Here is a 25,514-nt window from a genome sequence, read left to right as displayed (position 1 = left end):
GAGCTTACTGAGGGGCGGAGTTAGGTGGGGGAACTTGGGCACTTTGCGACAGCTCATTAGCATATCATAAAAACTACTTTTTGGGCGATTTGGATGATCTGAAAAACGAAACAAAGGTAACATCTGTGTCATGTCTTTGTGTCCCACTGAACTATGTGATCAGTTTAAAACCGGTCAGGTTGGTGACAGACTCCCTTTAAGGACAGCGAGATTTGCTGCTGTGTGCACCTCTGTATTCCCTGATTTGAGGGGGAAGGTGGGATGATAATATATGTGGCGTTTTTGTGCCAGGACTGCATTTCAGTACCAGTCTGGCCCTGGTTGAATGTCCTTCGTGGGCACAGCCATCACAGGCCACACATCGCAGCCTTAACTACCTACTGCACTTCGTCCTAAATTAGGCACATCCTTCGGAAGCACAGGAGAAATCGATACTGTCAGAAACTGCTGGTCTTCATAAATCTCTCCCAAAGATGTGTGATTTGTCTGAGCCTGATCTGAGAGAGAGATGTTGACTAACTGCAGAAATGGGGGTTGCACTGGAGGAGAGGATTGCGAAAAAGTTGGGGGAAATATTTGCTGTGGGCCCCACTGAGTTCTAGTACACTCCTCATCAATATCAAATCTGTGGGGGTCCGACTTCCGGCACCCTCACCGATCAGCTGTTTGAAGAGAAAGCAGCGCTCTAATCAGTGCTGCCAGATTTGCACCTATGAAACTGGCTGACCTGTTGCAGGTGCACTCGGCAGCTGAAGGCATCTGTGTTGGCCCCAAGTTTTAATATATGCAAATTAGCCTCTAGGAGCAACGGGGGCGTTGCCATTACACCAAGAACTTTAAAACTGCTGCCCCCTCTGCACTTTGACAGGGCCAGTCAGTGTAAACATAATCACGCCTGGCTCTGACGTCTCCTAAAGTCTTGCGCTCCTCCCTAATGCTGTGCCTGGCATTCTCTCCCTCTACCCTGGGGGTGGAACATAGCGGGAGGAAGCTCGGCGGGATTGGGCACTTTCAAAACCAAAGCCTGCCTCACTGGGCACTTTCGAGCCATTATCCAAAGGATTAAAAATGCTTTTTCAGGACAATTCACAGTGTCAAATAACAAAGGCTTGTCTGGAATGCATGTGCAACAAGCTGCTGGCCATTACTAATGGTTTAATTGGTAAAAGTTAGGTGACCGGCTCCCTTTAATGTTAACGTCCACCTTTTAATCTGAACCTCTCACTCCCATCTCCAAGAGTTCTCCCAAGCTGCACCAGTTCTCTGTAAGGCCCTCATCAACAATTTTTAGGCGCTCCCTTAAAGCACATTTAAAAAAAAAAAATATATATATATATATATATATATATATATATATATACAGTACAGACCAAAAGTTTGGACACCCCTTCTCATTCAAAGAGTCTTTATTTTCATGACCTATGAAAATTGTAGATTCACACTGAAGGCATCAAAACTATGAATTAACACATGTGGAATTATATACATAACAAAAAAGTGTGAAACAACTGAAAATATGTCATATTCTAGGTTCTTCAAAGTAGCCACCTTTTGCTTTGATTACTGCTTTGCACACTCTGGGCATTCTCTTGATGAGCTTCAAGAGTTAGTCACCTGAAATGGTTTTCACTTCACAGGTGTGCCCTGTCAGGTTTAATAAGTGGGATTTCTTGCCTTATAAATGGGGTTGGGACCATCAGTTGCGTTGTGGAGAAGTCAGGTGGATACACAGCTGATAGTCCAACTGAATAGACTGTTAGCTGCTTTTTTCTTGCCATAATACAAATTCTAAGTAAAGAAAAATGAGTGGCCATCATTACTTTAAGAAATGAAGGTCAGTCAGTCCGAAAAATTGGGAAAACTTTGAAAGTGTCCCCAAGTGCAGTCACAAAAAACATCAAGCGCGACAAAGAAACTGGCTCACATGTGGACCGCCCCAGGAAAGGAAGACCAAGAGTCACCTCTCCTGCGGAGGATAAGTTCATCCGAGTCACCAGCCTCAGAAATCGCAGGTTAACAGCAGCTCAGATTAGAGACCAGGTCAATGCCACACAGAGTTCTAGCAGCAGACACATCTCTAGAACAACTGTTAAGAGGAGACTGTGTGAATCAGGCCTTCATGGTAGAATATCTGCTAGGAAACCACTGCTAAGGACAGGCAACAAGCAGAAGAGACTTGTTTGGGCTAAAGAACACAAGGAATGGACATTAGACCAGTGAAAATCTGTGCTTTGGTCTGATGAGTCCAAATTTGAGATCTTTGGTTCCAACCACCGTGTCTTTGTGTGATGCAGAAAAGGGGAAGGCTGGACTCTACATGCCTGGTTCCCACCGTGAAGCATGGAGGAGGAGGTGTGATGGTGTGGGGGTGCTTTGCTGGTGACACTGTTAGGGATTTATTCAAAATTGAAGGCATACTGAACCAGCATGGCTACCACAGCATCTTGCAGCGGCATGCTATTCCATCCGGTTTGCGTTTAGTTGGACCACCATTTGGACCATCAGGACAATGACCCCAAAGACACCTCCAGGCTGTGTAAGGGCTATTTGACCATGAAGGAGAGTGATGGGGTGCTGCGCCAGATGACCTGGCCTCCACAGTCACCGGACCTGAACCCAATCGAGATGGTTTGGGGTGAGCTGGACCGCAGAGTGAAGGCAAAAGGGCCAACAACTGCTAAGCATCTCTGGGATCTCCTTCAAGACTGTTGGAAGACCATTTCAGGTGACTACTTCTTGAAGCTCATCAAGAGAATGCCCAGAGTGTGCAAAGCAGTAATCAAAGCAAAAGGTGGCTACTTTGAAGAACCAAGAATATGACATATTTTCTGTTGTTTCACACTTTTTTGTTATGTATATAATTCCACATGTGTTAATTCATAGTTTTGATGCCTTCAGTGTGAATCTACAATTTTCATAGTCATGAAAATAAAGAAAACTCTTTGAATGAGAAGGTGTGTCCAAACTTTTGGTCTGTACTGTATATGTTTATGGTTATCAGGAATATGGATTATCGTTTAATGGCAGCCATGATTTTCTGTCACGGATGAATTTGCAGATAGCTGGAACTTATAAATAAACGACCGACTGGCTTGATCCCAAACTAAGGAGCATAAAGGGGAGCCCTATAAAACCCTAAGAGCTCTCCCTGACTGCTATGCACATGCAAGGGTCTCAATGGTAGACGATTGCATGCCCACACACCTAAGACTGTGTGGCACCTGAAAACCCTATAATAGTGAGGGGACACGACCACCAGCTCCCTGCACTTAATACGGACGGAGTCAGGGTCACCTAGAATCAAGCCAGCAAGGAAACACAATAAAGTACGACTTATCTGAGCAAACAGCAGAAGCAGCCTCCAGCAGTCAACACTTTATCCAGGAAGTAGTATAAACCGCAAAGTGAGGCAGTATGGGAGGGAATATAAAGGAAGACTATTAGTCTAAATAAGTGACACCTGGCAGAAGGAAAGGAGATGAAAAAGTGAAACCAAAACAAAGAACATCATACAAGAGGTAGAGAAGAACGTCTGCCAGAACTGGCGGCGACATTTTCATTTAATTCACCTTGATCAGTGTACATGCAAAATAAGTTCTCACTTCAACACTCGGCTTGTCAGATAGCAGAGGTAATGAACTCGCAGGGGTCCTAGCTTTAAGCAAGCCACTTGTTTACAAATTTACATGTCATCCAGTCAGTTAGGAACCAAGCTGATGTGACAGGAAGAATCTATCAGCATGAGGTCTAAGCCATTCACCACTTCAATCAGATTATCAGACAGGTTGGAACCGGCGGTTCGTAAGGAATTATGAATTGCCTGTTCATTACATACATGAACCGGATACATATTTGTGTCCCGTGGCCACGATGAACAGGCCGTGGTCTTAGTCTGGCGGTGGGATGCCAGGGAAGGGAGATATACATATCTCCTCACAGAAACCAAATAACGGTACCATGCTTGGACTCTACTGGTAGCCTGAACCCAGGCAGCTCCGTTGGTCTGAGAACCATCTCCCTGTGAACTTCTGGTCTGGAGCTTGTGGGTCATTTGCTGCCAGTCCAGCAGAGGGGGGGGGGGGTGGACCCTTCCCAGAGGCTGGGAGGGGAGTAACCGGCAACAGGTTAAAAGGCTTGTGCCAGCAAGTGGGCGGGTCTTTCTCTGAAAGGGGGTCACATCGTGCCATGTGTTTGGAGAGACCTGAAAAGTGTTGACATCTCTGCCCCCACGTAACCGCAGCCAAGGACTATTCCACCATCATAACCCAAAGGAACATTCATCTACCTGGTAACTGACTTGTACTCTGTGTAATCTTGTTTGTACCATACTACCTGTATTCGTAACCTCAGACCACTGTATAAATTCTTTGCGTATAGTGTGTTACCTAGTGTGCCCTTAAGGCGATTAAATATATAATTTAATCTTGTGCTGTCTTGTATCTTGATCCCAAATCCCAACGTCCATGTTTCAGCCTAGTTATAAGCTACCGCGGGTTGGTTTCTCACCCTATATAATCCCGTTAGTGGACTGGGCTTATATCAAAAGCGAAGCTGGTGGCAGATTTCCCGGGCTGAGGAAGCGATGTTTCACTGGGTCCGTGACCAGACTCTCTCAGCTTGTTGCCTCTCTGTGGACAGGAGGAGTCGGTGTAAACTGTACCAAGCTGACCTTACAGTCACCACTGGGAGGGCGTAACATCACGTCTTGGTACCCAGTGACCATACCGCGCTCGTGAGCTTGATGTAGTTGCCGTCAAGCGGGCACAAGGGGTGGTATCCCTCACATATTGGTGGCAGCAAAGTGGGATCGTGATTCTAGTGTGTGTGTGTGAGTGTGGGACCCATACCCCCAGACACTAAAGACTACCAACAGTAGTCTGGAGTCTTAAGATCAGCTCAACAGTAGTCTGAGTGCAAATACCATAAGGTGTGTGTGTGCATCAGGTTGCAGTCTGTGTCAGTGATCATCAGTTGCAATGACGGCCAGTATCACAAGGAGCAAAGCTAAGGAGATGGCCGATGCTATGAATGGTGGCGGGAAGGATGCAGTCCAGATAGGGGGCCGAGAGGAGGGGGAAGGCAACTTTATTCAAGGCGAGGGGGAGCACAGCCAAAGCTCCCCAAAGAGCTAGTTGCCCATCCCCCCAGCCTGGCAGGCTCGGCTGCTCTCCTACAAGCTGGCCTGGACCCTCTCCAGGCCGGAGACCAGGCAGCCTCTGAGCGCCTCCTGGCAGCGGCAGAGCATCGGGAGAAAGCAGAGGCTGCAGAGCGTTGCGAGCAAGCAAAGGCCGAGCGTGAGCACCAACTACAAGTGCTCTAGCTCCAACTCCAGCAGCCCTCTCCAGCCCGATGTGAGTCTCCAAAGATCCGTATTCCCAGACTGCGGGTGGAGGACTTCCCCCTACTGGTCAAAGATGGGGACCTGTACACATTTTTGTTGGCATTTGAGACGGCCTGCTATCAGTACCAGCTGCCTGAGGACCAGTGGGTCAGCTTCCTCACGCCACATCTCAGGGGAAAAGACCTTGAAATCTTTGGGTGCCTGCCCAGCGAGACCATCCTGAGCTACGAGGACGTCAAGCAGGCTCTAGTCCGGCAGTACAACTTGACCCCTGAGACATACCGTAAAAAGCTCAGGAGTTTGCAGCTGGGTTCTACCCAGAGCTGGGCTGATCACATGCAGGCCTTTCTGAGAGCGATCAACCAATGGACCACAGGATTGGAGCTCACAACCGTCCAGCAGCTGAAGGAGCTTATTGCCACAGAGCAGTTATTGTGGAATTGCCCAGAGGACCTACAGCAGTACCTCCACAACTGGAAGCCAGAGGGGGCCTCAGCAACAGCAGCCCTAGCCGATGAATACACCATCAACAGGACTTCAGAGGCCCGGAAACCTGTCGGCTGGAGAGGGGGTAAGATGCACGCTTCACCTGCTACCCCTGCCCCTAGGCCCAAGTGGGCACCTGCCCCTGCTACACTTTCCATCTCAGTGGGGGAACCCCGACTTTGCCACCTGTGTAAGCAGCCAGGACACTTCAAGACCATGTGTCCCCAGCGCCGAGGGACCTATCCCAGTCATCGACCCGGATAACGTCCACTGTGTTGTGTGGGGGTGGTTGGGAGGTCCAGTGACAATTTTCAACCGTTCACCGTGGGCCAGGCTGTGGCCATGGGACTTAGATGACTCTGGTACGACCTGAACTGGTGGCACCCCATAATTTATTGCCCGGGAGATCCCTTACTGTCTCCGGGATTGGAGGAGTAGAACCGGCGCTGCCCGTCACCAAGGTCTATTTGGACTGGGGCGCCGGTTGAGGAGTAAGGGAGGTGGGGGTATCCTCAAATATTCCTTCCATTGTTTTGCTGGGAAGGACCTGCGGTGGCTTGTGTCTAAGTACGTGGCCGCTGACACCCTGAGGTTTGATCCCCCAGAATGTGATGCCATGTCCACCCATGTTGATACTGTGAATGTAACTCTTTTTATTTTATATAAAAGTACAAAACAAAGCTTTAAAATTCAACAATTAAACAATAACCCCTCTGGCCCAGCCTTACTCACACTCACATTCATACCTCAACTAGCAGACCTATAAAATCAATTACATAAAAAACCCTAACTGAAACTTACCTGGCCGACCCGACTGTAAAAACCCCTAACAAAAACACAACTGCTACTCGTCATAGCATAAGACAACATAAATAAAGAACCTTGCCAAACGAAACTAAAAACAAACAACCTTCTTAATCTAATAAAAATTTTATTTTATTTTTTTACTATCACCATTTTATCTAAAAATACACAAACCAAAACAAGACTATTCTACTTTGCCTAACCAAGCCCTAGCCTCCAACTAACTAACACATCACCCTTCACCCAGGGCTGACCTCTGCCTCATGTCTTTATCATGTCCGCATAGTCCGAGGCCAGCCCTTTCTCCACCACCCACATCTAGCCCCTCGCCCAATGTCCTCCCATGTCCGCATAGTCCAGGGCTAGATGCAGGCCTCCCCACTCATATAAACCCCCCCCCCCTCCTTAACCCTCCCAACCTAACTGGCCCCAACTCTCCCTATCTCTATAACAGAAACAAGCAACATGACTACATAACTTACAACTATACAAAAACTACCCGAAGACCCAAGTTCGGTCTTTGCAAGCCTTTTTCCAAAACTCAACATATACACAAAACAAAAATCTAAGGTGAAAGCATTAGCCCACCACCAGGAACGTTATGACTAGACTTACGGTACATCAAAAGCAAAGCCTCTCAAAAGGAGAGAGGCCCGACTGGTACCCAGTCTCTCATACTGAAGAGAAAGCACCTTCACCAGGTCACCCAGGATGTTCCTACAAACCTCGTCCACTTGGAGGACTTTCTACCACGTAGAAACTAAGCACCATGCATTCCACGTGTAGAACCTAACCACTATACTGACTAGAAAAACTGTGCACGGGTCCCTCCTTCCCAGGTCTCTGAACACTCCATAGGCCCACTCTGCATAGGAAAGGCTGGCTAGCCTAGGCCAGCCAATGGAAGCTCCCATCCGTTTGTACACCTCTGTATTAAAGGGACAATGAAACAGGAAGTGCTCCATATTTAGCCACACTCCTCCCAGGGACAACCCCTTTCATCAGACTTCCTGTACTTCAAGTTGTCCTTTACATACAGCCTCCCATGAAAGCAGCGCCAAGTCAAGTCCCAAAACTTCAAGGGGATCTTTGCTGAATTTAGCAACTGTTACCCCTTGTCTAGATCCCAGCTTGGGCAATCCTTTGAGGGCCAGGGGCTTTTGAAAGTGGGACAACAAGACCCTCTCGTCAAGGGACCTCCTTGACAGAGTTCTGATTTCCCTAACTTCCAAACCCCACCGGCGGATCACCTTCAGAATCGGGGTGACATAAGCCGGAAGATATCCGTGAGACGTACGCAAGTCCTTCACTTGCCCTCCTGTCTCCCATTCCTGGAAGAAAGGCTGAAACCACCCCCTGCAGGAGACTATCCACGGAGGAGCCCTCTCCATCCAGAGGTTCGCCAAATTTATCTTAACAAAGGTGTTCACAAGGAACACCACGGGGTTGACCATAGATAACCCCCCCTAGTCTCCTCGTGCGATAAGTCACCTCTCTCTTGATCAGGTTCAGCCTATTCCCCCATAAGAGCTGGAAGAACAGGCTATAAACCCGAGTCCAGAGAGGCTCTGGCAAGATACACACACTGCCCAAATAGATCAGCATAGGGAGAAGGTAAGTCTTGATCAGATTCACCCTTTCCCTGAGGGTCAAAGACCAACCCTTCCACTGGTCAACCTTCTGAGCGGCGATCTTAAGCCTGTCATCCCAATTTTGGGTGGGATAATCCCAATGGCCGAATTGGATGCCTAGGACTTTTGCTGACGACTGGGGCCCTGGAAGGGTGTCCGGGAGATCGAAAACTGGATCACCCCCTCCCAGCCAGAGACTCTCACACTTATCCCGAGTGATCATGGACCCGGATGCCTCCGAGTAGCGGTCCACCTCAGACATCACGTACTCCGCCTCCCCTCTCGAGGACACGAAAATGGGGACATAATCAGCGTACGCTACTGCCTTCAGAGTGGCTTCCGGCGCCGCCCGATCCATCCCGACTCCCGCCAACGGACCACGACCGATCCTCTTAAGAAAGGGATCGATCGCGAACACGTATAGAAGCTAGCTCAAAGGACAACCCTGACGAACGCCAGACCCAACCTCAAAAGAGCAGCCAGACCAACCGTTCACAAGTGGGAAACTCTCCGCCCCCGCATACAAGGTCTTTAGCCAATCAACAAACCCCCCCGGCAGGCCATACTTCAGAAGGACCGACCAGAGGTACTCGTGGTTCACACGATCAAACGCCTTTGCCTGATCTAAGGATAGCATGTACCCCTTCCAGTGACCTGCTCTACTCTGCTCCACTGCCTCTCGGACACCGAGCACAGCACTAAAAGTGCTGCGGCCTGGAACCGAGCAATGCTGGGCCACTGAAAGGAGTTGTGGCGCAAACTTCACCAACCTGTTGAATAGTATCTTGGCCAGAATCTTTCTGTCCGCATTGAGAAGTGCTATGGGTCGCCAGTTCTCCAATACGACTTGGATCTTTACCCTTTGACAGAAGGATCAGGGCTGACCTCCTCACTGACTTCGGCAGAGTGCCAGAGGATAGACACTCATTGAACACCTCAGTCAAGAGGGGACTTAAAGAGTCCTTAAAGGTCTTATAAAACTCGGATGTTAAGCCATCCGGACCTGGCGACTTCTTCAGAGCTAACCCTTCCATCGCCAGGATAACTTCCTCCTTACTGATCTCTTCCACCAAACCGTCAAAAGAGAGGTGAGCTCCTGACTCAGGGGTGATTTCAGCCAGGAAAGCCGACATCTTGTCCCGATCTAGTTCCTTCTTTCCCAAGAGGCACGAGTAGAAGGATCTGACGATTTCCAGGATCCCTGATCTGGACCTGTTCAGGGATCCTGTACTATCAACTAGTCCTGTCACCAACTTACTACTCACTGACATCTTGCAGTTTCTGTAAGGGTCGGGCGAGCGGTACTTCCCGAAATCCCTCTCAAAAACCAAAGATGTGTGCCTATCGTACTGGCACCTCTTGAGTAAAGATTTCACTCTGGAGATATCCTCTCGGCTACCCCCAGTCGAGACCAGACGCTCGAGTTTCCTCCTCAGACCCTGGTACAGGCGGTACCTGTCCAGGGACCTGAGGCTCGAGAGCTGGCGGAAGAACTTTGCCGCCCGATCTTTGAATATCTCCCACCACTCTGACTTAGTATCACAAAGATCCAGCAAAGCTACCTGACTCTGAAGGAAGTCCTCAAAGGATTGTCTCACCTCTGCTTCCTCCAGGACTCTCGAATTCAGCTTCCAGTAACCTCTTCCCATTTGGGGGGACTCTGAAATATTCAAAGAAAACATAATCAGACAGTGATCGGAGAATTCTACCTCCACAACCCTTAAGGGTGAGAAAGTAGCTTCCTCCTTTAAAAAAAACCTGTCTATTCTAGACCTAGTCTGACTACCTCTATAGAAAGTGAAACCCCCGTGGCCTGGGGTATGCCTGATTTGGACATCCACCAGACGAGCCTCACTAGCTATACTATTTAAAGAAATACTATTGTAACCCAGCCGGTCTCTGGCGCCTCCTCTATCTTGGGACCTTGTGATGGTATTGAAGTCCCCTCCAAAGACCACTTGCCGGCTCGTAAAAAGAAAAGGCTTGATCCTCATGAAGATACTTTTCCTGTCCCATTGGGACTGGGGTCCATAGATGTTGATTAGGCGCAGTTCTTGTCCCTTCATGAGGATATCCAAGATCAAACACCTCCCCATTTCCAACTCGATCGCCCGTCGGCATTCTACTGGTGCGGTAAAAAGGACCGCCACTCCGCTATACGGCTCAGCCGCAAGAGACCAGTAGGAGGGCCCTGATCTCCACTCCCTCCTGGCTTTGTGAACCGCTGCCAAATCTGGCAGCCTGGTCTCCTGCAAAAACAAAATGTCAGCTTCAACTCGGCTGAGAAAAATCAAAGGATGTAAAACGAGCCGTATCCAACTTAATACTGGCGACATTAATGGTCGCCATTGTCAGCAGAGCGGGTACCGCCATACAGAGTGATTGAGTTAGACGGCCTTCTTCCCACTCTTTTCAACCCTCCGCCTCCCGGGGCTGTCTTCTAAGGCGGCACGAACCCTCTTAAGGGAGACGGTGGTGTCCATCTCATTTGTCACCACCGCCTCCCCCTGCGCACCACCCCTGGCTTCCTCGGTCTCAGGGCCCGGTTTTGCTGCCCCTCCTGAGGACCTTACACCCCCACCAGAGGGGGGCGCGGGGCCTCCTGAAGGCCCTCCCTCCTTCGATCCCGGTCTCCCTCCTTCAACCTCCCCCTCAGAAGAAGAGAAGGCAGAGGTCTCATCCAAGGTGAGAAACCGGTTGGAGAGCTCCAGAGGGGAGCCGGTTAGGCCTTCCCTGGCTACTTTAGTCGAGTCAGGTCTTTTCTTGGTACGGTGTTTCCATCTGATTTTTTGGACTCTGTCCCACTATCCTCTGCAGCGCTTTCATAGTTCGAGGACAGAGTCTCCTCGGCACGCTTCAGTCTTTCGCTTTCCTCATTCTGCTCCCTGTCCCCTGGGGTCTCCGATGTGGAAGGGGCAGCCGCTTGGGATGGGGCAAGCATCACCCCAGGACGGGGTTCCTCTCGCTCCCTCTCCGCCTGGTGCCTCTCCCTCCGCCTCTGCCGGGACGGACCATCTTTGTTCTTCACCGACCCCTGAACTCTGTTGTCTTTGCCAGCACCCGCCTCAGCTGAAGGGACCTCCCGGCCCGCTCCTGCGTGAGCTCGGGCCGCATTGACCTCAGAGAGAGGACAACGACTGAAAGGGTGACTGAGTGGCAGAGTGGCACTTGTGGCAGAGCTTAGGCTGCCCCCTCTTGAAAACCAAAATCCTATCACGGCCGATAAAGGCAGATGATGGAATGTGGGAAACCGTACTACCCAGACGCTTGAGCTTGATGTTAAACGTCCAGGCGCCCGACCAAATGCCAAACTCATCCAGGTTCTTTGATGGAACCCCCTGGATCTCACCGTACCTGCCCAGCCAGGTCATGATGTTAACACAAGAGAGCGACTCGTTACGGGTCAAAACGGTCACTCTCTTGACCTCACTCTGACGGGTTATTGCTTTCGCAAGGAAACCACGCCAGTCCGGCGTGTTCTTCGCCTGCAAATACCCGGACCAGAAGAGCTCCAGCCCCTCTGGCCAGACAAAGCTGACGTCGAACTCCTTGGAGCCGTACGGATGGATCAAGGCAAAGATGTCAGTCGCCTTGAAACCCATCCCAAGCAGGAGCTTCGCCACCCTCTTTCTTGTAGGGCAAGCTTCATCGCTACTCCACTTGAGACAGACCACATTCCATCTGACTCCAGGGCCAGATGTGGGCGACGACCAGGCGGTTTCGCCCCCATTCTGCTCTCGGAAAGCCCTCATGCCATGTCTGTCAAACCAGAATGACAGGTCAACCTTCTTTCCCTCTACAATGATGGAGCTCTCCCCCTTTTTGAGAGCCTCCAGCAGTCGTCGCTGCAAGTCACCATCACCAGACCCTGAGAGCGAGGAAGCCAACGAAGGCAGCCCCTCCCCCCCTACGGCCGCGGCCACACTGGCATAACTTCTGCCAGGCGCCACGGACTCAGGAGGGGCAGCCGAGCCGGCCCCCTCCCCCCCAAACTACCTACAGCCACTGCAGGAGCTGCCCCAGAACCCCCTGAAGGGGGCACATGCGGAGCCCCTGCCACTTTTACAGCGGCCGACCACTCCCCCGCATCCACCCTACCACCAGACACTGGGCCAACAGCCCCCACACTCTTACAGTCACCAACCCCAGGAGCCCGAGAGGCAACAGCCGGCCGAACAGGCGCACCAGCAGCCACCCCAGCCACCAGTGTCCTACCGACCACCACCTCCATAGCCCCCCCAGCCCCAGAGGCCAGCGACACATCACATGTTTGCCCGCTAGAGGCGACTCCTTTTCCAGGAGCCGCCTCCCGCGAGAAAACTGCTGGGCCAGCTGACATTACAGTATTCATAATTGCCTGCCTCCTTCAATACCTGAGCACAGGTCGTGATTACCCTCCCCCCTCCAGCGCTTGACTCAGCGCTAGAGGAGGAGGCAGGGTCCTCAGCAATAAGTCCAGTTCTTACATATTCCGCTACCGCATTGGGGAACACAAACCCAGCTTTCCCTAACCTCTTCACCTTTTTTCCTTTCTTATTTTTTTTTTATTTTCTTTACCTTAGCGGGGGACTGGCGTGCTGTGGAACCACTGCTCCCAGGCACGCCAGTCCCCTCTTCTTCTGCAGCCGCTACCACCGAGCGCTGACGCTTGGGCGCGCTCCCGGACACGCCCCCGGCTCCGCCCCAGACAAGGGAGCATCACCAGGCACGCCCCCAGCCGCGCTCAACGCACCGCCTCCCGTCTCTGGGACTCTCAGGCTCCGCCCATGTGTGGGAGGAGCAGCGTCCCCGTCGCACCGCCCCAGCCCCACGCCACAAGCGCCCACCAGGGCGGCAGACGGGGACACTTTTACCACGGGAGCGGACCCCGGCGCCAAGCCACTCCCCCCTCCCACAGGGGAGCAGCCGAGAGCGCCAGAGACTCCCAACTGGCCAGCACTGCAGCTGGCCCTGCCTCCTCCATCGCTGGCACGACCGGCGTCCTGCGCCATCTTTCCTCCCGTGCCCGCTATGACAGCGGGATCCAGGGAACCAGCCTGCAGCTCACCCTGCACGGACCCTTCAGCCCGCACAGAGTGAGCCACAGGGACATAAACATAGCGGATCTCCACTTTCGGTTCCTTAGCTTTCTTGCCTTTTATTTTAATTCCTTCTTCTGGCAGCTCACTGCCAAACGGAAATCCACTTAAGTCTATGGGGGACTAATCTGCTGCATCAGGCCCCCACTGCAGCCGCTTTCCTCGTCACTGAAGTCCTCACCAGCGCTGTCATCCGAAGTGGGTAAGCCGACCTGCTCGGCCGGGACCCCGCTTTCGCTCTCCAGACTTTGCACTGGCTCCTGGGATTCAGGGGGTGCAGGGGCAGGTTCAGGCCGAGGGGCGACTTTCGCCCCGGATCCAGTTACATCACTGGGCCTCGGGTTTACCTCCTCTTCCTCACCGTCATCCCCACACTGCCCCCCTTTCCTCTTCATATCCGCAAAGCGGTCCTCATTGGAGAGCTTCTCCCTGAAGGGCCCACTTTCAGCCATTAATCGCTCTCTTTCCTCTTCCGTAGTTTTAATAGCCTCCCTTAGCTCCCTTATCCTCTCTGCTATGGGAAATCTTTTCTTGCTTGAAGTCATATTGGATTTGACCCACTCTGACTTCAGCTCAGCCCGCAGAGCTTTGAGGTGTCGCCCCAGCTCCTCAGACCTCTGCAGGTGGGATGCGATACGGGGGCTATAGGGGGTGGTGGATTCCCCCACCCACCGGGACCCCCAACCTACCTGGGACGACACCTCCATTGCCTCGACCTGAGCCTCCTCCTTCCTTCCAGGGTCCTCAGGGGGGACTCGGATCTCTCCTTGTCCTGGTCTTCCTGCCCCCTCGCCTCCTCCACTCTGGGTCAGGCACTGTGTCTTTTTGCTCCCCGTCGACCCAGAACGGGGAGCAGATGCCCTGGCTTTAGAAACCATGGCCCCAGACCCTACCAGCTCCCTAGGGAGAGGCAGGGCCCGGGCTGGGGAAGCTGTTATCACCCCGCTAACCTGGTGCTGCTCCCAGGGACAAAGGTGGAAAAATCCCTGGAAGTTTCTCTGCTTCTCAGGAGCTCACAGACACACCTCTTCACTCCAAGGCAGCTGATGTGAATGTAGCTAGCATGCCTGTTGATGGGGATGTGGGGATGGGGGATGTAATGTGTGCCTCTCCCCTCAGTGGGGAGGGGGGGTCATCCAAGCCCGCTGTGCTGAGGCCCCAGGGTGTGGCCAGCAAGCATGCTGGAACCTGTTGTCCTCAGGTGTGACTACTGAGGGGACAAGCAGGGGGCAGACAGCTGCAGACGAGGAGGATGCAAATGAGGTCAGGGCTGTCCCAGGAGAAGTAGGGCTCCCAGGTAAAGCCTCAGTGCAGGGTTTCTCCACAACTGGGATGTCAGAGGGCCAGGTTAGTACATTTGGACTGGCGACTTGGTCAAAAGCCAAGGGAAAGCAGGCACTACCAGCGGTGGCAGCGGCCATAGCTGCTGTCACGTGCAATGGGAGTGCTGGGGCCCTAAAGGCCCATCAGGCTTTCCCCCTTCCGACCCAGTGGCTGCCAAGTCAGATGGAGGCCAGGAGACGGGTCCCAGGGACCTCACATAGGACGTGGCAGTCTCGTCTATTCTGGATACGTCCGGTCAGGGGTTTCAGGTGGCATTAGTGGCTGATGCCAGCCTGAACGCTCTCAAGGAGCAAGTGGCACAGCCTCCCTCGGACTCAGACCTCGAGCGGGTCACGGTCCAGCAGGGCTCACCAGAGGAGTGGCATAGGGACCGGCAGGTAGTAGAACTGACTGGGGACGTGACAGTCTCGTCTATTCTGACCACGTTCCACCAGCGGTTTCAGGTGGCGTTAGGGGCTAACGCCAGCTTGAAAGCTCTCCCGGAGCAGGTGGCATGGCCTCCCTTGGACTCAGACCTCCAGAGGGCGGTTTGAGACCAAGGATGGTTGTTCTGGGAAACTGTCCAGCCGGGCTCACCGGAGGCGTGGTCTAGGGAACGACAATACAATTCATGGTACCTTATCCATTCAGGGTGGAGTTTTTGTGGATTGCGCACGAGATTCCGATGGCCAGATACCCAGGGGCCGCTGTCAGATGCCTGGACGGAGAACGTAGCCACCCCTGGGATGTTGGTCATCGAGTGTGTCGTGCGCTTCCAGGAAAAGGCGCAGGCCTTGTCGCGGTTGGTGCACAACAGTATGGGCAGGCCCAGACCGTCCAGATACGGGGGTACGACCAGATGGCTTGTAAGAGGACCCACCAGATGGGTCAGCAAGTGTGGATACTAGTTCCTGTACCTCAGGACAAGCTTCAGGCAGCGTGCGGGGGCCTGTACCTTGAGCACCAGCAGCTCAATGCCAGGATGTACCTGGTCACCCTGGACTTCCTGCCTTACCCGTGAACCTGATGCAGACGCATCATGAGCGGGAGGCAGGTGCCCTCCCGGAATGCCGCCCCTTCCGGGAAATGTTCACCAAAACGCCCGGAAGGACGGCGTCCACCGAGATATCGTTGGGCATGGAGTATGCAACTGCCACTTCTAAGCGGATGGTCAAGCTGCTTAAGGGACTCGAAGGGTACGCAACCGCATACCTGGAGGTCATTGCCATCTTCGGTCCTACATTGGAGGATCCCAGAGAGCATCTGGCGCAGATGCTCGGGCATATCTGCCAGGCAGGCTTGAACCTTACCCCAGGAAAGTGCCAGCTGGGCATAAGCGAGGGGCCCTGGGTTGGTGGGGAAGCTTCGGAACCGGAGCCTGGGAGAGTGGATCCCAGCGCATCCTGGCTTACCCTCCGGGACAAGAACCAGGTGATGTCCTTCCTGGGCACCACTGTGTACTATAGGGGTTCGTGCCCCACCATAATAGCCTGGCTAGGGGTTCGTGCCCCACCATAATAGCCTGGCGAGGCCCCTGATGGACCGCACCAGGCAGAAGCTGCCGTCTGCAGTCGATTGGACAACCAACTGAGAGATGGCCTTTCAGGTCCTCCTGTGCAACCCCCACCCCTGTGGCTAGTCAAATTGGCTCTCTCAGAGCAGGCTCAGCAGCCTCTCTGTCCATTTCCTACATGTCATGTCCCTGTATATAATGTCATTGTATAATGCTGTTGAGGGGGCCCTGACGAAATCTTTTAGTCCTCTGCCTGGGTGGGCCCCTTCTGAGTTTGGTCCGCATAGCAACCACTTCCCCTGCTCTCAATATAGTTACGCCCCTGCCTCACACCCCTTGCACTCAGAAGCACTAAGATATCAGCTGGTGACCGGCTCGTGTAGCTTTATATCTACTCCTCCTGCACTTTTTTTCAAAAACGGGAACTTTTTACCTTTTTTGTCACCCCTGTCTCCTTATAGATTGTAAGTTCTTGCGAGTAGGGCCCTCATTCCTCTTGTTTTAATTGTTGACTTTTTTGATGCCATGTAATGTATGATTTTGTTTGTACATGAACCCCCTGATTGTAAAGCACTGCAGAATATGTTGTCGCTATATAAAGATGATTATTCTTGTTATTATTATTTTTATTATTATTTTGACTAGTCCCATAAAAGTGCCCACAGAGTACTGACTGCTGGTTCCTTGTTGTAGAAATGCAGTGTGTATCTTATACCTGGTGTTTCGAGCTCTGGACACCGTGGAGGACGACATGACCATCAGTCTGGAGACCAAAATCCCCATGTTACATAACTTCCACAAGTACCTGTACCAAGCGGACTGGAGGTTTACAGAAAGCAAGGATAAGCATTGTGTAGTTCTGCAGGACTTCCCCACGGTAAGATGGACTGATGTCGGGTACATATTTTTCCTATATAATGGTGCCATAATACCTTCATACTACACCTATATAATTGTGCCTGCGTAACTGCGCCATGTGGTGACTGCATACCATCAAACTGAATATAATGGAGCCCTATAGTGCGTAACCAATAACACTACACAATGCTTATGTAATATTGCCTACATAATGGTGACATACAGTGACGCTATAATGCCACCATATGTACCTATTTAATGGTGCCATACAGTAACTACATAATGCCATCATACCATACCAATATAATGGAGGCATATAGCACTATACATTGCCTAGAAAGCTAAGTAATGGTGCCATTCATTGCATACTTAAAATCCCTATACAGTGCCTGCATAAAACTGCCACACAGTAAGAGATAGTAGATTGCAGAATAATTCCACAGTTTACCCTGTGTATTATACAGTGCCCATATTATTATGCCTCTCAGTTTCTAGCAATTGTTGGACTGGGCCATGTAAAAGTACTGTTGGTAAGGTAAGTTCACAGCAAAGTGCCAGACAGTAGGTTTTGGTGATTCAAGACCGTTACAAATTTTGTCTGTGTTGTACCAGCCCCACCTAGGGCTCTGTTCACATTATGTCTGAGCCTTGTGTTAGAAGTATATGTCAGGCCCTGACATATATCAGTGTACAGGCATAGAATGGCATCTGTCGCCCATAGGCTCCCATATAAAATCACTTTTTTTTCATAAATATTTTGAGGTATGCCTCTGCACAGAAAAGTAACGTGTGTCCATCAGTGTCCCTATCATATTCTCAGCTAACTCTATGTCCTAGATTTCCCAGGAGTTCAGAAACCTGAAGGTGGGTTATCAGAAGGTGATTGTAGACATCTGCGACACAATGGGGGTGGGCTTGGCAGAGTTCTTGGAGAAGAAGGTGGAATCTCTCCTGGATTTCGATAAGGTGAGAGTTTTTTTTAAGCCCTGTGAAGGCTCTGTCCACCTTCCCAATCATGTTTTAACAGTATTACTGCGCCTAAGAAGGAAAATAAAGTATCTTTGCAACTGGTCTTCATTAAAAGGTTTGTCTAGAATTTACATATTGATGGCCTGTCCTTAGGATAGGACGTCAATAGAAGAACAATGGCTGTCCCACTCCCAGCACCACCTACTATAAGCTTACCAAGCACATCGCCGCACATCGTATAGTGGCAGTGCTTGGCATTGCAGCTCATCCCTATTCACTTGAATGGGACGGACCTGTGCCTAGGCCATGTGACTCATGATTGTGGTGTCACGTGGCCTAGCAAAGAGGCCTAAGTGCTCACGGAAGGGTGCCGAGAGTTGGACCCCCGTTGATCAGATATTTATGACCTATCATAAGGATAGGTCCTCTGTATGTAGATCCTAGAAAAAAATTTAAAGGGTTTTTCCATCATTTTGTTTATGCAGCTCTTATACAAACCTTAGTGTTTCCATGGTAACAGACAACAAACACAAACTGCGTAGTCTGATCCTGCAGTCATAACTTTTTTTTTACAGTCCCCTACTTTTTGTTAAACAGAAAGGAAAGTTGATGTCCATTGTGAGATCTATGTACACAGTCCAGATTTATTTGGGACCCAGTAAGCCCTTCCCCATTTTGGGTTCATTCACACCTCTTTTACTATTATCACGCCCATTTAACAGGAGCCATCAAAATTACTTACCATATAGTACATTACCAAGCAGGGTCTAGTCCTGGCCTTTCTTTTAGGTGCCAATTCCTTTCCTGCATGGAACCATCTGAGTCAACTTCCAGCAAGAACCCATCAACGTGAATATACTGTATATTGTAGCCCTTAGGCGCAGTCAGTCCCAATAACCTGCCTGCACATGCCTATACTTAGTAATTCTGCCCCCCTCTGTTAGGGGACAATATCTTAAGTAATACTAATGACAAATTGACTAATACTCCAGTATTAACCCTGATACTTAGATTCTCCATTCTTTGCTTAGTACTGTCAATCTGCATCCGGATTATGGATGTTTGGTCTGTCCCGTCTGTTTTCTGCCTCAGGGCTGGAAGACGCCAACATTGGTGAGGATATAAGACTCTCAAGGTCTGTGGGTATGTTCCTGCAGAAAACAAACATCATCCGAGATTACCTGGAGGACCAGCTGGAAGGAAGAGAGTTCTGGCCCAGAGAGGTGAGTACAGGCTGATAGGGGTGATAGTATTGAATTCTTCGCTGCATGACTGTGATCAAAACCAACACTGTCTTATCTGTCCTCTTCAGGTGTGGAGCAAATACGGCAAAAAACTGTCAGACTTTGCCAAGCCGGAGAACGTAGTGCCGGCTGTGCAGTGCTTGAATGAACTGGTGACCAATACTCTGCAGCACGTGCCCGATGTCCTTCTCTACCTGTCCCGGCTGAGAAACCAGAGGGTGTTTAACTTCTGCGCCATCCCACAGGTGAGTGAAGAAGGAGCGGTGAAGCAACTTTAACACTACACTGACTGCATGAGTCTTCATGTCTTATACTCCAGTCAAATCCAGAGCTGCATGTGATGTATGTTAGTTCAACTTCCATTGATTTCCGTTTGAGTTCCATCTGGCTGCAGAGACATCATATAAATATACAGCCATGATTTTGGTCTAGCGGGGGGAGCACTTGCGGCTTCTATAATAATGCATCCTCCTTGTGTCCTCAGGTCATGTCTATAGCCACAATGGCCGCCTTTTATAACAACCCGCAGGTGTTTAAGGGAGTGGTGAAGATCCGCAAGGGGCAGGCGGTCACGCTGATGATGGACACCACCAACATGCAAGCGGTCAGAGCTATCATGTGTCAGTATGTGAATGAGGTAAGTGAAATCTTCACTGTATGTACCACCACATATGAAGAACCACACAGTGGACAGTCTCATATTACACTAGTATAAAGAGCGTTTTCCCAAGCCTATAATATTGAAATCTCCGTCCAATGTGTATTTTTTGGTGCTGGCATACCACAGCTCATCTGCCATTTACTTGAATGAGATCTAAGCTGCAGTTCCCCGGCATGACCACCATACAGTGGACCAAGCCCTTCTGCTTCCAGCTCTGTCCACTGTATAGTTTCCAGTGGGAGGCTTCTCAAATCAACTGATTCTTGGGGATGTTGGGTGTCGTTAACTTCAGCTTTCTTGTTCCCAAATATCAGGCAAGACTGTAGAGGGTTGTTGAGTCAGATAGCACGTTTTAGAAATAACTTCCTAATGCCCAGCATACAGCAACCCACCTACCCATCAGGCGTAGACCTGAATTGGCTAGGATTTGGTACTGGTACCATTAAAGGGCCAAACGGCGATTGTCTTGTTCTCTTTTAACAGGTTGCCAGGAGTAATAGGGGTTGTTTAGGATTAAAAAAATTGTCTGCTTTTTTCCCCAGAAATGGCACCTCTGATGAGGCTGGTGGCACCACTCTGGTGGGGCTGAGCTGCAATACCAGACATGGTCATGGACAGAAATGGCGGTGTTCATTTAAAAAACAAACAAAAATACAGATCCTTTTAGTAAAAACCTCACTGTGCCCTAAATCCCAGCCCCACAGTTTTGGCTGTATGGTGTGAATATGTAACCACGCCAACAGTATCAAAATACTCTTGGCCTGATCGAATAACCGATTTAGTCTTCCCTCTGACAGCAAAGCTTTCGGACATCGCTTATTGCTTTCTCCGCATAGAACCAAACTGAGTTAATGGAGTTGGGAGAGACTGTTGTGACTCCCACCGACCATTGGTACTAGGAAACGAATATGTCCCTTCAGAGAAAAAAAAACTAAGGGCCACTACAGACTGGTGATTCTGGTTTGGAAATCAGAATTCTGTTTCAACAGCTCGTGCACAGATATGGGAGGTAAAAGCAGCCAAAAACTAAATGTAAATGAAAACCATAAAAGTGTACATTCAAATACCATTTTGCCATTTCATTTGCCACCTATGCAAAATTAATGAAATTTTTTTTTTTTTATTAAAGCCCTTTGTCTTTTAATTTTCATTTTTTTATTATTATCACACATACTGGTGTTTTATAAACATCTTTAAAGACATTTTTGGCTCCAAAATGAAAAGTGACACCTGCTGCCGTTTATGTTCGATTTTTTTTTCATTTCCATTTTACGCTTTTCATTTTAATTTTCAATTTAATTTTCATTTTAATTTTGCACACGCAGGTGGCGAATAAATTGGGAAAAAGGTATTTGCATTTTACATTTTTTTTATTTTAATTTTCAATTTATGCTTGGCCATTTTCACCTCCCGTACATAAAGAGCTTTTTTTTTATTTAACACCAGTCCACCAGAAAAAAAGTGTGGCATGTTCCTTTGGCCTCCATGTATTGGAGGTGTACAGAAGCATTTCATCTAGGGTAGAATGGTCTTATACATGATACAATGCTGTGCTAAGGATCTACATGAGCCCTTAGAATTTTTTTTTAAATCATGGATTGACTTAGGCCCCTTTCACACTTGCGTTGTCCGGATCCGGCATAGAGTTCCATCGTCGGGGCTCTATGCCGGAAGAATCCTGATCAGTTTTATCCTAATGCATTCTGAATGGAGAGAAATCCGTTCAGGATGCATCAGGATGTCTTCAGTTCCGGAACTGAATGTTTTTTGGCCGGAGAAAATACTGCAGCATGCTGTACTTTTTGCTCCGGCCAAAAATCCTGAACACTTGCCGCAAGGCCGGATCCGGAATGAATGCCCATTGAAAGGCATTGATCCGGATCCGGCCTTAAGCTAAACGTCGTTTCGGCGCATTGCCAGATACGACGTTTAGCTTTTTCAGAATGGTTACCATGGCTGCCGGGACGCTAAAGTCCTGGCAGCCATGGTAAAGTGTAGCGGGGAGCGGGGGAGCAGCATACTTACCATCCATGCGGCTCCCGGGGCGCTCCAGAGTGACGTCAGGGCGCCCCAGGCGCATGGATGACGTGATCGCATGTACACGTCATCCATGCGCCTGGGGCGCTCTGACGTCACTCTGGAGCGCCCCGAAAGCCGCACGGACTGTAAGTATGCCGCTCCCCCGCTCCCCACTACTACTATGGCAACCAGGACTTTAATAGCGTCCTGGCTGCCATAGTAACACTGAACGCATTTTGAAGACGGATCCGTCTTCAAATGCTTTCCGTACACTTGCGTTTTTCCGGATCCGGCGTGTACCTCCGGCAAGTGGAGTACACGACGGATCCGGACAACGCAAGTGTGAAAGGGCCCTTACATGTTGGCTGCCAAAAGGTGGCCCTGAAGACCATTTTCTTCCCTGCGTGGAAGATCTGTGTTGATAATTGACGGACCGCAGATCTGTCTCACCATATAGTCTATTTTTGGGGCCTAACTAAATAGATGCTAGTTATATTTATAATAAAGAATTAACAACCTGCCGAAAAAAATTATAGCTTTATTTATGATTTCAAATGTCAATGTCTGCTGTAAAATAAAATTGCAGCACAACACTAATGTATTAAAAAAAAAAAAATATATAAATATATATATATATATATATATATATATATATATATATATATATTTATACAGCCATGGACAAAAAATAATAAAGTTATGTCCAGCAGAATGTAAAGAGCAAAAAAAAAACAACGAAATATAAATGAAAAAATATATAAACAATAAAAAAATAAACATATTGGGTATCGCCGCATCTGAAAATGTCTAATCTATTAAAATAAAAAAATAAAAACATTCCTGTGCAGTGAATGCTGTAAAGCAGGCATGCTCTACCTGCGGCCCTCCAGCTGTTGTAATACTACAACGTCCACAATTCCCTGCTGTAGGCTGGCTAATAGCTGTAGGCTGTTCGGGCATGCTGGGAGTTGTAGTTTTGCAACAGCTGGAGGGCCACAGGTTGAGCATGCCTGCTGTAAAGTAAAGAAAAATGAAAAACACGCGATTGGCTATATTTTTTTGGTCATCTTGTCCCCTTCAAAAATTGAATAACGGTGATCAAAAAGTCTTACATATATATATAATATATGTATAATTTATCTGCCTGCAGTAGCAGAGGTTTAGCACCGGGGGGACTATAATATATCTGCCTGGCAGACCAGACGTGGGAGCCAGGAAAAAAAAAATATCCTGCACAATACTTGATCGATCACTTGTGGCTCTGTCACCATCATGGGTGGAATTGAAGACAGCTTTTAAACTTTCATTCATTCTATTATTATTATATTTTTTTTCCTATCAGATCTACCAGAAGATCCCCCTGACAGACCTTTCTGCTGGACGTACACAGAACATCGTTTCTACCATCCAGAAACTGAGTTTGTCCAGTGGCCCCCGGGTGTCCTGCTGCAGCTCCTTCATTTACCTGTCATGTGCAATGGTTTTGGCCGCCCTCAGTTGGCAGTACCTGAGTACAAACAAAAGACAGTCAGACTAGTTTCACACAAGCGTGTCCTGTGTGGAAATCGTGCTCCTTGTGAGAGTCATTCCCTGTTCTGGACACTGCTTGTTTCACAGGAGCGCACCGCATTATACTGATGTATAATGCTGTGTGTCTCTGCATGACCTTACTTCTACAGAATCATAGTGACAAAAATCTGTATGAAACGATCTGTGAAACGAGCAGCGTCCATAATGGGAAATTAAGCTCACACACAGAGCGTAATTTCCGCACAGGACACGCTAGTCTAAAAGAGGCCTTAGTCAGCACAGCTATAAAATGAAGTGAATGCGCATGGCTGAAACTCCAAAAGTACAAACACAATGCAACAGCAAAGTCCATTAAAGAAAATCCAGCTCGCCTCGTAATCCAAAGCCCTGTGCACGGAACGTGCCAAGCAAGTCACTCTTTTGGAAATGGAAGATAATAGTTCCAGCACTTGAAATAAAACTCAGTTGCACTTTATTTCTTCTTGTAGCATATGACTCACATGGACACAAACCTTCACCCCAGCATGGTTGACGCGTTTCGAACACAAGTGTGTTCTTAGTCGTAACCTAATGAGACTATCCCTGCAGGGCTTTAAATACACTTCACACTCTCGATCAAATTAGCGGTGGGAATATACAAACTCCCTGCTAAGGAATGCTCATTATCTTGCCACACATAACAAAGAGAATCCGCATAAAATGCCATCAAATGCGACATTTCGAGCTGTAAGATAACAAATCATACAGTGCCTTGCAAAAGTATTTATTCCCTTGTCATTATATACACACACCTTTTTTTGAAAGGCCCCAGAGGCTGAAACACATAAACAAGAGGCATCACTAACCAGACACTGCCATGAAGACCAAACAAGTAAGGGACAATGTTGTTGAGAAGTACAAGTCAGTGTTAGGTTATTGATGGAGATTTGGATATCCTTCTTAATCAGCTAAGAAGAAGCCATTACAAGATGGCGCTTGCTGTTAGATATTCACATAGTTTGCATATTAAACTTAGTAAAAGAATGTGCAGATGCCAAATGTTATTTCTTTTCTCTTATATTTGTATTCTAGCCAATGAGACAATGGCTCAGGGGGGATGCCCTCTCTGATGTACTTATAAACTGCTTCACTTCCTTGAATAAACAAGAAACTGCTTTGACCCTTGCCTGGTGTCAGTGTGATTTCTTTCATGCATGTAAAATCCTAGGATTACACTACTAATTTGGGGCAGTAAAGCAAACGTATTTTGCTCCGGTTGAGAGCCTGCTTCAACAGTTTGGTGCCCAACGTGGGGCCCTAGGAGAGCCTAGCATCACTAGCCAAAGGTTTAGGTTCCAGGAGCACGGTGGATGACACTTGAGGACGGGGATTACAGCCCCAGAGACAAGGTAAGAAAACTGGTTATCTTGCCTGCCTCTTGCTGTACCCTGCCGTGCTGTGGTGAGCTCTTCTGCTGTGGATGTTATATTGTGAGTAGCAGCTTCGGCTGATGTGAAATCCCGGGGCCCTAGAACCATAGACTGAAAGAGAAAGGTTTTCTCTGCTGTGGATTTCTGTTTGTGTCTTGTCTGTGTTTTTGTGTCAGGCACCTTAACAGTTCACAGGCAGAGCAAGAGAATTTCCCTGGCAGGGGGGTGGAGCTCAAATTAGGGGCTACTAAAGTTATCTACCTGCAGTGGCAGAGGGAGTAGCCCCGGGGGGGGGGGGCTATAATTTATCTGCCTGCAGTGGCAGAGGGTTAGCCCCGGGGGACTGGAATATATCTGCCTGGCAGACCAGACATGGGAGCCAGGAAAAAAAAAATCCTGCACAGGGGTGAGCTCTGCTTGTTGGAGAGAAACACAACGGGAAGGTGCCGATTGTTTTTGTCTTGTTTGTGTTCGAGTGAGTAAACTTGTGGGACAGTACCCGTCAAGAGTCAAGTCCGTTTGTGACTGCCATCCCTCTTAGGGAGTGCTGTGTCTTGTCTCTTTGTGTACCATGGGAGGCACCATGTCTCCGTTGCCCGGTGAATGTACCGCCCCGTTGCTAGTGGCTGAGATGTATGAAGGGAGACA

The 25,514-nt window shown here is 49.2% G+C and overlaps 1 protein-coding gene across 1 annotated transcript in view; it reads left to right on the top strand.

Annotated features, from left to right (window-relative positions):
* LOC122944549 (squalene synthase-like) overlaps positions 1-24,621 on the top strand; it is a 68,888-nt gene extending 44,267 nt beyond the window's left edge. Inside the window, exons 3-8 of the mRNA XM_044302950.1 lie at positions 16,870-17,053; positions 17,872-18,000; positions 19,035-19,226; positions 19,316-19,492; positions 19,732-19,884; positions 23,270-24,621. Of these exons, the coding sequence (XP_044158885.1) occupies positions 16,870-17,053; positions 17,872-18,000; positions 19,035-19,226; positions 19,316-19,492; positions 19,732-19,884; positions 23,270-23,464 (1,030 nt within the window). The 3' untranslated portion in view covers positions 23,465-24,621. The remainder of the gene's footprint in view (positions 1-16,869; positions 17,054-17,871; positions 18,001-19,034; positions 19,227-19,315; positions 19,493-19,731; positions 19,885-23,269) is intronic.
* Positions 24,622-25,514: the final 893 nt, after the last annotated feature.

Source organism: Bufo gargarizans, chromosome 8 (assembly GCF_014858855.1).
Source record: "Bufo gargarizans isolate SCDJY-AF-19 chromosome 8, ASM1485885v1, whole genome shotgun sequence".
NCBI lineage: Eukaryota > Metazoa > Chordata > Amphibia > Anura > Bufonidae > Bufo > Bufo gargarizans.
This window is presented reverse-complemented; position numbering and strand designations above follow the sequence as displayed.